This window comes from Balaenoptera physalus (assembly GCF_965194825.1).
Source record: "Balaenoptera physalus genome assembly, chromosome: 2".
In the NCBI taxonomy this organism is placed as follows: Eukaryota; Metazoa; Chordata; class Mammalia; order Artiodactyla; family Balaenopteridae; genus Balaenoptera; species Balaenoptera physalus.
Window position 1 is genome coordinate 86,352,876 of NC_138883.1, and position 14,721 is coordinate 86,367,596.

Below are 14,721 nucleotides of genomic sequence, written 5' to 3' on the forward strand. Positions count from 1 at the left end.
GCAGGGGACACAGGCTCGAGCCCTGGCCTGGGAAGATCCCACATGCCACGGAGCAACTAAGCCCGTACGCCACAACTACTGAGCCTGCGCTCTAGAACCCGCAAGCCACAACCACTAAAGCCTGTGCACCTAGAGCCTGTGCTCCGCAACAAGAGAAGGCACCGCAATGAGAAGCCTGCGCACCGCAATGAAGAGTAGCCCCCACTCACCACAACTAGAGAAAGCCCACACACAGTAACGAAGACCCAACCCAGCCAAAAAATAAATAAATAAATTTTAAAAATTAAAAAATAAAAGTACCTAATTCCTGCCCTTTTAGAGCCTGAAATTTAAAAGAGAACACAAATATGTTTTTAAAAATAAAATAAACAATGTAAACAAACTGAAAAGTGCACATAGAATAAACCAGGCAAAATCTAGTATTTATGAAAACCTATTGAGAGAAATGTGTTGGTCTAATAGCGATTAGTGTCCTAATCCCCACAACGTGATCTCAATTGTTTCCCAATACAAGGAAGTAGGGACCTTGGAGAAAAAGGGTTCCTGAATCCAACTCCGGTGAAGGGAAAGTTCAACGGAAGCCTGAAACATGTACTGAGCCAGAAAGCTAGAATGATATCAAAGAACACTGAAGTTACATCAGAAGGACAAGCAGCCAATTTAAAAGGGCTTCTACTAGCGAAAAAAAGTGAAAATTTTAGTCTGAGAAGAATAATGAATTCAATGGGTTGAAATAAAATATATAAAAATACATGATCTCATAGTGATATTCAAAACGAAAAACAGACCAGAGGGCAGACAGCAGAAGCAAGAAGAACTACAATCCTGCAGCCTGTGGAACAAAAACCACATTCACAGAAAGACAAACAAGATGAAAAGGCAGAGGGCTATGCACCAGATGAAGGAACAAGATAAAACCCCAGAAAAACAACTAAGTGAAATGGAGACAGGCAATATTCCAGAAAGAGAATTCAGAATAATGATGGTGAATATGATCCAGGACCTTGGAAAAAGAATGGAGGCAAAGATCGAGAAGATGCAAGAAATGTTTAACAAAGACCTAGAAGAATTAAAGAACAAACACCTAAAGAATTAAAGAACAAACACCTAGAAGACTTAAAGAACAAAGAAACAGAAATGAACAATACAATAACTGAAATGAAAAATACACTAGACGGAATCAATAGCAGAATAACTGAGGCAGAAGGACGGATAAGTGACCTGGAAGACAGAATGGTGGAATTCACTGCCATGGAACACAATAAAGAAAAAAGAATGAAAAGAAATGAAGACAGCCTAAGAGACTTCTGGGACAACATTAAATGCAACAACATTTGCATTAGAGGGGTGCCAGAAGGAGAAGAGAGAGAGAAAGGACCAGAGAAAATATTTGAAGAGATTATAGTCAAAAACTTCCCTAACATGGGAAAGGAAAGAGCCACCTAAGTCCAGGAAGCGCAGCGAGTCCCATACAGGATAAACCCAAGGAGAAACACACCGAGACACATAGTAATCAAATTGGCAAAAATTAAAGACAAAGAAAAATTATTGAAAGCAGCAAGGGAAAAATGACAAATAACATACAAGGGAACTCCCATAAGGTTAACAGCTGATTTCTCAGCAGAAACTCTACAAGCCAGAAGGGAGTGGCATGATATACTTAAAGTGATGAAAGGGAAGAACCTACAACCAAGATTATTCTACCCAGCAAGGATCTCATTCAGATTCAATGGAGAAAACAAAAGCTTTACAGACAAGCAAAAGCTAAGAGCATTCAGCACCACCAAACCAGCTCTACAACAAATGCTAAAGGAACTTCTCTAAGTGGGAAACACAAGAGAAGAAAAGGACCTACAAAACAAACCCAAAACAATTAAGAAAATGGTCATAGGAACATACATATCGATAATTACCTTAAACGTGAATGGATTAAATGCTCCAACCAAAACACACAGGCTTGCTGAATGGATACAAAAACAAGACCCATATATATGCTGTCTACAAGAGACCCACTTCAGACCCAGGGACACATACAGACTGAAAGTGAGGGGATGGAAAAAGATATTCCATGCAAATGGAAATCAAAAGAAAGCTGCAGTAGCAATACTCATTTCAGATAAAACAGACTTTAAAATAAAGAATGTTACAAGAGACAAGGAAGGACACTACATAATGATCAAGGGATCAATCCAAGAAGAAGATATAACAATTATAAATATATATGCACCCAACTCTTACATATTAAGAGAGACTTAAGAGAGATGTCAACCAAATGCAATGTCCCTACCATGTGACGTGAATCTTGATTTGAACAACTCAATGGTAAAAGGATATTTTTGAGATAGTGGGAGAAATTAAACACTGGCTGGTAGATTTTATATGGTACTGAGAAATAACTTAATTTTCTTAGGTGTTTTAGACTATAGTGTTTATGTTATTAATAAAGGAGTCCCCTAATGTAAATTATGGACTTTAGTTAATAATAATGTATCAATACTGGTTCACCAAATGTAACAAATATACTACACTAATGCAAGATGTTATTAATAGAGGAAACTGTAGATGGGGACTCTGCATTTTCTGCTCATTTTTTCTGTAAACCTAAACCAGTTCCAAAAAGTAAAGTCTTAATTAAAAAAAAGAAACACTGGAACATGGGCTTCCTCTCCAATGAGATTCTCCAATCCATTCTTAAAACTGGTCACCTGAAGAGTTTCCATAGTGTTATTATTTCACTTTCTCAATAATGCAGATATTCCCAAATTTTCCTAATGTTTAACATAAGCTACTTCTCATATCATTCTTTTTTTTTTTTCTTGGTAGGGAATAAGTGACTAAGACTTTCTATGTTCCAATAGATGTAATTTAATGGATTCACAAAATCATCAATCATCAACAAAACTCTTACAGGCAAAGTAATGTCTGTCAATTTTTGATATATTTCCAAACACCCCTGCCCCAACCTCAACCCAAGAGATTTCTTAACTGGCCTGTAATTCATAACTCTGAAATAAAGAATATTTTCATTAAAAAATAAAAAGGGAGACCTTATCTATTAGATAAAGATACATACTGAAGTATTTACAGATGATATGATGCCTAGGATTTCTTTTGAAATACTTCAGCAAGCTGGGAAAAAATGTAGGACATAGAGGCAACAAGCCTGGCCAAACAATGATACTTACCGAAGCTGAGTAACGTGTACATGAATGTTCATTATACAATTCTATGTTTGTGTATATTTAAGATTTTTCATAATAAAAAATTAGGGGAAAAAACAAATTTAAGATTTGCCTGTCTCACTGCAGTATTCTAGACATGTATCAAATTTTGTTAAGATTGGAAAGGAAATCTATCTTTTTAAAAAGTATTGATGGTAGGTACTGCAGAATTACTAGTGATCAGATTTGGAATCACAGGACAAAAGGGCTTTTTTTCCCTCTTATACCAGCACTGTAAATAAAACTTATTTATTAAACTGAAAAAAAAAATAGAGTGGTGCGGTGAGATAAAGTTCAAGAGACCATAAAAATGGAGAAGTAAAGATAGGTAGAATGTCACTATAAAATATTTATTAAGATGGGAGAGAAGAGAGAAAAAAGAATCTAACAGAGTAGGGAGGCAATAACACTTTGCACAGTGTCAAAGCAAATAAATTGAAAACAAAGGTTTGAAGATAGTATAGTCATAAATTGAGAGAAGAAACACAAATAAATGGTTATATAGAGATGTAGCTCTGAACAATGATATTAATAAAAGGAAAAGCTTAATAAGTTTTACAGTTCTATTTAATAAGGAAACTTCAGAGAATAACTGAGTATAGAAGTACTACCTAAGAGGCCTATAGACAAGTGGTCTAGTTGAGCAGTGACTAAAACATTCAGACTCATTTGTAAAACCCAAGTACAATTCAGGAGTTTAGCTTGATTCAATAGAGAATTGTAGGATATACATCCAGAATATTTCAGACAGCTTTGAAAAGATAGTTATCTGCTATAGTAGCGTGGGGAAGGTCATTCAGAAGGAAAGATGAGGTAAAATGCTAAGGCCTTCGCACTTTAGGGCCAATGAGAAAGGAACATACTACTATGAGAGTTATGCACGAGCCGAGGAAATCTAGGATTGTTAAGTACAGGAAAGACTGGGAGAAAACTGAGAACTGAAGGAATCCAGGAAAAGACATTATGAGAATTTTGAATAGGGGGATTGATTTTTAAAAGAAATAAAACTTAGGGTTCAGGCTAAATTCATCATAAAAAAACAAAGAAAAGAAACAAATCCTATACCAGTTATCAAAAACTGAACATCAACTTTAAACCAACCAATCCTATAAAGGGCTAGCCTCTGGTTATATACCTTTTCCTTGCACATTTAGCCTTTTTATTGGGGTCACTGAGTAAGAAAATGATTATGCCAACAGGCAGGCAGGAGCCAGCAGCTCAGCCCCATAAAAATGTTCTCAAAGGGTACAGATTCCAAAACACCTTCAACAAAAAGAAATTGTGAGGCTTAAGTATGCAGAAGGCATAGTCAGAAAGCCAAGAAAAGAAAGTCAAGGGCTGTCCATCGAAATACAGACCAAAAGATTAAAAATCTATTTATTTTGGAAAGTGAAGGGTCCTGAGGAATAGGATGTCACGTGGTTATAAGCAAGAAAGAAAAACATTTTAGGTAATAGTACGAAAGATAAAATAAGAAGGAAAGGAGACTCAACATCCAAGGATCTCTATTTCACCCATTTAAAGGTACTAAGCTGTTCTTCAAGCTTTATCACATACAATGCTAAGTAAACCATGGCCAAAATAGGCAGGAGAACTTACTGAAAGGGCTACAAAGCTGTATCCTGCCTCATCTGGAAGCATCTCCTCAGGACCAAGTAGGAGAAAGACAGGTGAAGCAGCACCGTCCAAGCCAAGCTGATGTTGACATACCCTTTATGGACCTGGCTGAAAGTAAAACAGATCTCTTGGGATCTGTGCAAACCACGAAGAGGTAGTTCCAGCTGCACCTGTTTGTGGCCGCTATGTCACTGAGCTGGAAACAGCTCGAAAGAAATAGGGAAAAAGCAGAAAAGGTGAGAAAAAGAGAACACCATCCTCTTCTCTATTCTTTCTTCTCCAGTCATCCATTTTTTCTAGTAGTGACAATGGGTGCTGATCTATCCACTGTCTTCCTGATTTCCCATGTTTTAGGAAAGCTAAGTTTAGGCTAAAAGTAACTATTAAACAGAGCTATAATTTTATTAGCATCATGCTCTAATGAAATGAGCCAACTAGTAGAGAAACTCGGACAATGAGAAAGCTTAAGGCAAAGAGCAATGATTAAAAGAATAGATGTTGCCAGAATACATAATACACATTTCATTAACTTAACAGAAACTAATTTACTAGAATTCCAAACATCATCACATCAGTGATTCACAAAGACAGCACAATCACCCTAGAGACTACACAGCCATGAATTTGAGAGTCCTAAGCTACACAGCATTTTTTTTAGTAAAAGGCGAAAGATTTATTCAATCTGAAGAGAAACCAGAGTATACACAGCATTTTGTCCTTCCTATTTCTACCAACTACAGTTATTTCTACCAATTATAGCAACTTCCTTTGCTCTCTCTGTTAGTACTAAGTTCCTTTAGATGCTAATGAATGTCCCATAGCAATATCAAACCTTCTAGAGCTTAACAAGATCATTTAATGTGCTAATCACCCCTATTTAATTTTGATTCAGATAAAACAGTTAAATATCAGTAATACCAGATTATGTCATAAACTGAAAATACAAAGATGAATCAAACTAGCCATGTATTCAGGGTTTTAATCACTTGATTGATGTCAGAAAAAAAGTTATTTATGCTTGTGGTAAAACAATAGGGATCCAAGTCGTAAAATGGACCTCAAAAATGATGACAGGGCCAGAAAGAGTTAATTCGATGAAACGGAAGCTAATGAAATCAACATATAACAAATACTATTATTTTTAATCCATCCTTCAGTGTGATTTGAAGGCAGCTTCCTTAATGGGATTAAAGCATGTTTAACATCCAAAAACATAAGTAGAAACAACTCAGAGGTGTTCACGTTTGGCTATTTTTTTTAAAAAGGCAAGTTTTACCATAACAGACATAATGAAAACACTTTCTAAAGCAGAATGTTTTAGGTTATTCACTCTCTCTCATCCTTGCTCACCATGAAAAGGAATTCCCAAAGTCCAATTACTCTAAGCAATCAGTATTTCTACAACTACTAGTGATAAAATTTCCAAGAGAAAAACATTCAGCATGTTTAAACCAAGCTGACACCAGAATATTCAATTGATAGTTAGAGAATGTAATTGAGGTTCACAAAGGTAACAACAAATTATAAACTGTTTGGTATATCATACAAGCAGCTTACCTTGTAGTTTTTTCAATACAGCAACCTCCATTTTCAGAACTTGTTTTGGTTGTTGAGCTGATTCCACCTTCAGTGCAACATTTTCCCTGGTAAGCATGTCCAAGGCATCGTAAATTTCTCCAAAGCCCCCACCCCCAATCTTCCTCAACTGCACGGGAAATAAAATAAGAACACACACACACAAAATTACTAGAAGATTCTAATTAGAAACTAATTCATCTCTTATATTTAGAAAATAATATATAATTTGCCTATCCTTATTTTATGATAAAAGATCTCAATATTGTTAACTAGGCATATGCCAAGAACAAACACCTAGAAATAACATCAAAATCTTTTCTCACAGTTTTGTCCACAAAAAGTACTGAATTTATTTCAGCCACAAACAATTTTAAAATCTGGTCTACAGCCAGCATCAGAAATATCATAAAAGACACAATATCTGAAAGCTTCACTTCCCACAAATACCCCTCAACAACCCTATTTATTCTAATTCTAAGGCAATCATTTGAAGACTTTTTAAATCCATAAAATCTTTCTGCCAACTGAAATCTTATCTGGAACCTGACTGAGACATGTATGTGGGGAGGTTGGAGAAGGGATGGGGGCAGCCAGAGCCCAGCCCTCTCAGCACCATTTACCCTCCTTTCTGAGGCACTGAACAGGCTCCACAGAACAGGCATAAAGCTCCTGTTCTAAACTATCCCAGTGTTCACTATATATCCATACGCTCAAATAATAGTAAACTCTAACCAAATTAAATATTTTCATCAGGGAATTCCCTGGCAGTCCAGTGGTTGGGAGCTGGTGCTTTCATTGCTGTGGCCCGGGGTTCAATCGCTGGTTGGGGAACTAAGATCCTGCAAGCCACGTGGGACAGCCAAACAAACAAACAAACAAACAAATAAATACTTTCATCAAACACTTCATATTCTCCCTAATAAAATGTGTTAGCTTAACTGGGGAATATTGGGGTCTTTGAGTATTAAAAGCAAGTTCTATGTTAATCAACCATACTCCAATATAAAATAAAAAGTTTAAAAAAATAATAAAATAAAATAAAAGCAAGTTCTGAAGAGATAGTGACAACTGGAACTGTAGAGCTGTGAGAAACTGGGGTGGGAGGGGGGAGGTGACATACTTCAACCTAGATACAGCATGACATTAGCCTTCTTCCATTTCCTGAAACTCAGTCTTCTCCTTAGCACGTTATCAAGCAGCTAGGATGTGATATAATGTAGGAAGTCATCACTGGAGGCACCAGGTCCTAAATCTTAACCACCCCAGAGGCCTCACCTCAAGTCCTACTTCTTTCTCCACACAGTCTGTACTGATTTCTGCATCTAGGCTGATTCCTTTATCTCTTCCAAATTTCTATAGGAATTATGTGCTTAATCATTTAATTAACCATTTTACTATAAATACCTCAGGTATCACCTGTATTAATACACCATACAGTGTTTCAACTCATACTGTTTAACTTTCCATTGTCAATGCCCTATCCCCCTACAATGAAACTAATCTTCTTCAAAGAGAGGGCCACTCCTTCTATTTTTTATTTCTCCCATAGCATTTGGCAAAGTGGTAACTATATAATTATTGCTAAATAACTATTTACTGCTTTGTATATATGAGCCACAATCCTTCCTTATTCTGGTTTGGTGATGGGAAGAGATAACACAAGAAACTCTGATACAAGTTTGGGACTAAAAAAAGTTCCAGAACTTAATTTCAGTTAAATAAATTCTCTTTTTTGGGCCCTGACTGGGGCCCAATCATAATAATCTTATGATTATTTATATTTTGTCCATTAAACAAAGACTGTGAAACTCTAAAAACTCATAAACAGTACCAAAGAGACATCTTTCTAATTATGGACTCTGATGCGAGGTGGCTTCATGTTTTTACCTCACAAAGAACCTTACCAAACAACAGAACAAAAATTCTAAGCTGAAATAAATGATTTTGCTCCTTGGTCTATTCCTATAAAATCATTTGAACAATAATAGAGCATGAATTTCTTTTTTAATTGAGCTTAACAAAGCCCTAAGACATTGCCAATGTTTATATGGCAGAGAGACAGAGGTAATTTAGTACAATGATGATATGCAGACTAGGGAAAGAATAGAGGTAAGATTGTGGCAGACTGTATTTTCTAAATATGGCCACAAAATAGTGCCCATCCTTTTTGCTCTTCTGTGACCTCGCCACTCCCCCATCAAGAGGCACAGTCCATTTCCCCACCCTCTTAAACCTGGGTGGATCTTGTGACTACTTTAACCAACCGAACACTCTCAAGAGCCAGCCACCATGTAAAAAGTGTGTCCATCCTGAGAAGCCATAGCCCTATAGAGAGGTCCTAGAAAATGGGCCACCAGTTTGGGGGTAAGGGAACTAAGGACCCCAAGGCACCAAAGAAGCCATCTGGAAGTGGACCTTCCAATCCCCAAACCTGCTAGTGCCACATGGCTACGAGACAAACCACCCAGGCAAATTCTTCTTAAATTCCTAATCCACAAGACTGTGAGCAAAATAAATGACTGTTTTAAGCCTCTAAGTTTTGATGCAGTTTGTTATATAACAGTAGATAACCAAAACACCATCCTTAACAATGAGCCTGTAATTTTTTACTAAAAATGCCACTATGACTCTCAGATTTGGGGGACATGCTCCATACATTTATTAGCTCTCATTACCAGGACAGAGCAACTATGCCAGACGTAGCTTCATTTGTCACCTTTTGATATGTCTACTGAAGAAAGCCAACCTTTACCACAGCTCTTAACACAAAGCTCCCACCAAAGCAACACTCATGCCTGACTTACATTAAAGATTACCAATTGCTGGAATCTCCCTGCACCAGTCCATGATGATGAAAAGGTTCTTTTCTTATATTTACTCAAGTAAACTTTCAAAGCCTACTGATTTGCCTTATCAGTAAAACACTGTACCATAGAAACAAAATTTTTATTTCTAAAAGAAGAATCTCCTTTTTCCAATCTGTTGATAGACTAAGGAAACTATTAAATAGCTTTGCTAAACTTGCTAATGGAACAAAACTTTGGTTACCAAAGACTGGGTAGCCATAAAATATATTTAAATATATCCAAAACAAAAATAGCTTCTTTCATAGGAGGAAAGATGGCAGATTCCAAGTCTAGGGCAAGGAAGCCATCAAAAGACTATTAGGATCATGTTAAAAGCACTCAGGAGACAACCTGAAGGAGGTCCCCTTAGTCAAATGAGACAATTTGTGCATCAATAAGAATGATAACTAGAATCAATAAGAATGATAACTAATGTGGACTGAAATACATTAAATATGCTTAAATCCATGAATTCTTAATTATATTTTTAAAAATTTCATTGGTCACTTTTAGAAGATGCTAGGGAACCAGTTCATTATTTTCAAAACTGGTGAATTAAGAAAAGAATCAAGCATTTATCCTGTATTCCTAGTCAAATTGTATCTCGGGGTAGTCAGATAGTTAAATGATGGGAAATTTCTCTTCATAGATGTACTTCAACTAATAAATGAAGGAATGATAGACTATCACCAGTCTGCAATCCCTAATGAATTAACAGACCTAGACAATGATGATCAATAGTGCTAACATCACAAAAAATGATGGGCAATAAGACATTATATGCCTCCCATCCAAAGTTCACAATACCCTTTATGAAAAAAGAAATGCCCCTACTTCAATAAACAAACCTGAAGTCAGATCTGATCAAGCCTCTCTAAATAACTAACAGTTTACATAAAATACATGAGACAGAGAAACATGTTAACACCACATGGAAGCAACAGAAAAAATCCGAACTGTGGAAAATTCTACAGGCAAATAACCTAGTTTCTTTAAGAAATAAACTGTAAGGAAAAAAAGAGAGATGAAAAGGAACCTAGAAATTAAACGAAACTTAAGTGATGTAAACCAACTGCAATATCCAGACTTTACTTGGATTTGGTTGATTCAACTGTTAAAAATAAATTACAGAACAATTAGGAAAATGTGAAAGTTGGAAGGATACCTAATGATATTAAGAAATGATTGCTTTTCTAGATGTGATAATGATATTATGATTATATTTTAAGAAGAAGTCTACATTTTAGAGATATATACTGAAGTGCGTAAAGAGAAATGCTAAGGTAAAATATTGGCTTCAAAATATTCTGGGAGAGAGGTTAAAGAGATGAAACAAGATTGACCATCAGTCTATAACTGTTTAAGCTGGGGCATGAGTACCTGGAGGTTCTTTATAACAGTCTCACTATTTTAATGTATACTTACAATTTTCCTTAATAAAATGTTAAAAAATAAAAAAGGGCAGTTCACTGTACTGTATTTTTTTTTCAACTGTTCTTTCCCTAAGTATACTTTTATTTACCTTACTCAGTAGTAGCTATCAGAGGACTTCGCTGGTGGTGCAGTGGTTAAGAATCCGCCTGCCAGTGCAGGGGACACGGCCTTGACCCCTGGTCGGGGAAGATCCCACATGCTGCGGAGCAACTAAGCCCGTGCGCCACAACTACTCAGCCGGCGCTCTAGAGCCCACGAGCCACGTCTACTGAGCCTGTGTGCCACAACTACTGAAGCCCGCGCACCTAGAGCCTGTGCTCTGCAACAAGACAAGCCACCGCAATGAGAAGCCTGCACAGCACAACGAAGAGTAGCTCCCACTCGCCGCAACTAGAGAAAGCCCTCCTGCGGTGACAAAGACCCAACACAGCCAAAAATAAATAAATGAATAAATAAATTTAAAAAAAAATAGTAGCTATCAGAGTTTAGGAAAATTTATTCCTATAAGAAGAATAAGAATTAGGGCATAAACAGAAGCTAATCATAGGAAAAGAACCAAATATAACTGCTTTAGGCATATAAACAATATATGTATTATTTCCTAATGAAATGCTTTTATCAAGATACCAAAAGTTACCCCCTCATATGTATGCAGCCCCTCGCCCCACCCCGCCCCTCTCTCTCCCTGATGTATACTCACTACTTTCCATCTTTCTTTGACCAGGATTCCAACACTGAGGATATCTGGCTGCTCTCCTCCTCCACTCATTGCAATTCACTGATGTGGTAGAATGGCTACACAGGCATCCAGCTCCCAAGGGTGGTTTCCATTTAACCTGAAATAAAAGAAACACAGCAGCATATCAGGACTAACTAATTAACACAAACATTCCAGCACCAAGTAACACTACTAATCCTATACATTAATTAGGTTGCTTCACTGGAAAGAGGGGAAAAACCCCACAAACTCAGTTCTAAAATCTGTTTAGTACATGTAAAAAAAAAAGTACTTATCTTTTCATTACAGATGCCCAGTGAAACAGCCAGACATTAAAGAAGCATTATAACACAAATATAATTTACAATTACTGAGATTGCTAGACCTCAGGATAAGCATGGTGTCAATGGCAGTTGACCCAGACTACTATCCTTAGTCCAACACATTGCTAAGGAAAAAAAAATCGTACCTAATTTACAACAGCTTACAATTTAATAGGTTGTAACTTAGAGCTTAACATCACCAGAGCTAATATAATTTTAATGTTACAAAATGCATTTAAAATGCATAGGAAATAAACATGAGCCACAGAAAAGGTCTGTTGATCAAACCCAATACAATGATATTGTAAGAAAAAAGGATAACAACATACCTGTAGAAAATGAAGATACTGCAGAAAAATATGGCCTAAAGGAGATAAAACTGTGACCTAATATTACAGAACAAACTAAAAGAAAGTAAGAAAAAGAAGCTTTAAAAGAACATAAATCATAATTAGAAAAGCTCTTAAATGAGAGAGCTAGGCAACAGGAAGACATAAAAAGAAATCTGAGCAAATTCAGACAAGGAACAGAAATTAAAGAAAAAGAAATGAAGATTCAAGTAGAAGAGACAAGAGAGAAAACAACATAAAATTAAGGGAGAAAAAATAAAGGGAAAAATGAAAAAAATTAAAAAGAAATTTAGAAATTAAAAGTGATAAAAGACAAAGTAAATATAAAATACATATTATAAAAGGCCGCCAAAGGGCTTCCCTGGTGGCGCAGTGGTTAAGAATCCGCCTGCCAATGCAGGGGACATGGGTTCAAGCCCCAGTCCAGGAAGATCCCACATGCCGTGGGGCAACTAAGCCCATGCGCCACAACTACTGAGCCTGCGCTCTAGAGCCCACGAGCCACAACTACTGAAGCCCACGTGCCTAGAGCCCGAGCTCCGCAACTGAGAAGTCCGTGCACTGCAAGGAAGAGTAGCCCCCGCTTGACACAACTAAAGAAAGCCCGTGTGCAGCAACGAAGACCTAATGCAGCCAAAAATAAATTAAAAAAAAAAAATTAAAAGAAAAAAAGGCCGCCAAAAAAAACCCCAAAGCTATGAGATGGGACAAATATTAGCCACTCTAATTCAAGAAAATAATTTCTGGAAATTAAAAAAGGACTAAATCTGCAGGTTGAAATGGTATACTACATATCTGGGAAAACAACTCAGAAGAAGGTCAATGCCAAAACACAGTCTAGTAAAGCTACTGAATTTTAAAGGGAAAAAAATTTCACTGGACGTATGTGCAGAAAGTCCAAATTATACATAAGGGGAAAAAAATCAGACTGGGAACAGACATTGGCACAAACAGCTTATTGCATATTTAAGTATCCAGGGAAATGTGAGCCAAGTGTGTTCTACCCAGCCAAAGTAACCTTCAAGGCTAAAGCAAACAGTTATGAACACACAGAACTCAAATAATATTGTTCCCAAGAAATGCCCCTAGGAATCAACTACGTAACAAGTATCAGACAATCAAATTATGATAGAAAATTTGGCATGAGGATCGGCCTGAAAAGGCTTAAAAGCAATGATAACCCAGTAGCGATGAGAACCCCTGCCTCCATATTGTGAAGTCTAAACATCATAGGCACTAAAAGAAATAAGAGCTCCTTGAAGAAATGGCTTATTCCAGGTCTGGCACAGGAAATTATGCACAATGAACTTGGGGCATCTTGTCAAATCAGAAAGCAAAAATGTTACCAGTACTACTACTAACAAGCCAAAAGGAATTCAGACACAAGTCAAAGAATTCTCATTTGCCAAAGATGAAACAATTTGAGCAGATACAAGAATGGTGACTGCAGTGATTGAAAAACATCAAAAACATAAACGGACTTCCCTGGTGGTGCAGTGGTTAAGAATCCACCTGCCAATGAAGGGGACACAGGTTCAAGCCCTGGCCCGGGAAGATCCCACATGCCACGGAGCAACTAAGCCCATGCGTCACAACTACTGAGCCTGCGCTCTAGAGCCCACAAGCCATAACTACTGAAGCCCACGCACCTAGAGCCTGTGCTCTGCAACAAGAGAGCCCATGCTCCACAACAAGAGAGCCCACCGCACTGAGAAGCCCACGCACTGCAACGAAGAACAGCCCCCGCTCACCGCAACTAGAGAAAGCCCACGCGCAGCAACGAAGACCCAACGCAGCCAAAAATAAATAAATAAAAATAAATTTATAAAAAATAAATACTCATGAGTTCATAATGACACTCAAAAAAGAAAAAAGAATTTTGGAGGTCAATTTTGGAGGTTGCTAGGGCACAACTCATTATTCTGAAAATTATCAAATAAATAGAAAGAATCAAGCATTTATCCTGCCTTTCTGATATGAACAGTATTTTGGGGAAACCAAAGAGATGATAAAGGCAACTTTTTCCTTAGAGAATAGTCACAGGTAATAAGGGCAGAAGAAATTATAGAATTAGAAAATCACCATTTTCTAATCCCTGGTTAAATAATGAATCTAGGCAATGACCATCAATGGCTGCTAAAACCATAAAGTAAAAAGTGGATGGAGAACTTTAATATGGAAGGATCAAGTTGAACTCAATGATCAACATTAACATCACTAAAAGGTAAACAATGAAACATGAAGTGCTTCCTGACAGATGCAACAAAATTTTCTCAGTACCACCTATGAAGTCTCTTGCCTTAAAACAAACAAAAAACCTCTAAATCTAATCAAGCTTCTAGATTTAATTATAAGTTTACAAAAATAAGGGGGATCAAGGTACATGTTAAATGACAACATGAAGATACAATGAGCTAAATCCATGATTATGGAGATCCTAAAGAACAAAATGACCCATATAAATGACAAAATGACCCAAGACAAATGGCATGTAAAATAAAAAAGCTTTACACTGCACATTATAAGAAACAAGATATGTATCAACCTAAGGCAGCAACTAGCAATCAGATAAAATTAAGCAAGTACTAGGTAAGGAATAATTGGTAATTTTGTAGGCTGTAAAAATAGTAGTGT

The 14,721-nt window shown here is 36.8% G+C and overlaps 1 protein-coding gene across 7 annotated transcripts in view; it reads right to left on the reverse strand.

Annotated features, from left to right (window-relative positions):
- TTBK2 (tau tubulin kinase 2) overlaps positions 1-14,721 on the reverse strand; it is a 157,405-nt gene that overhangs the window by 92,871 nt on the left and 49,813 nt on the right. For 2 of the 7 annotated variants that reach the window (XM_082453069.1, XM_082453068.1), the window contains exons 2-3: positions 11,397-11,532; positions 6,396-6,543 (exon numbers count right to left, since the gene is read on the reverse strand). In XM_082453069.1, coding sequence (XP_082309195.1) covers positions 6,396-6,543; positions 11,397-11,465 — 217 coding nt within the window. In that variant the 5' untranslated portion in view covers positions 11,466-11,532. Of the gene's footprint in view, positions 1-6,395; positions 6,544-11,396; positions 11,533-14,721 lie in introns of those variants that run through there. The other 5 variants (XM_082453070.1, XM_082453074.1, XM_082453071.1 and 2 more) reach the window with 4 other exon arrangements.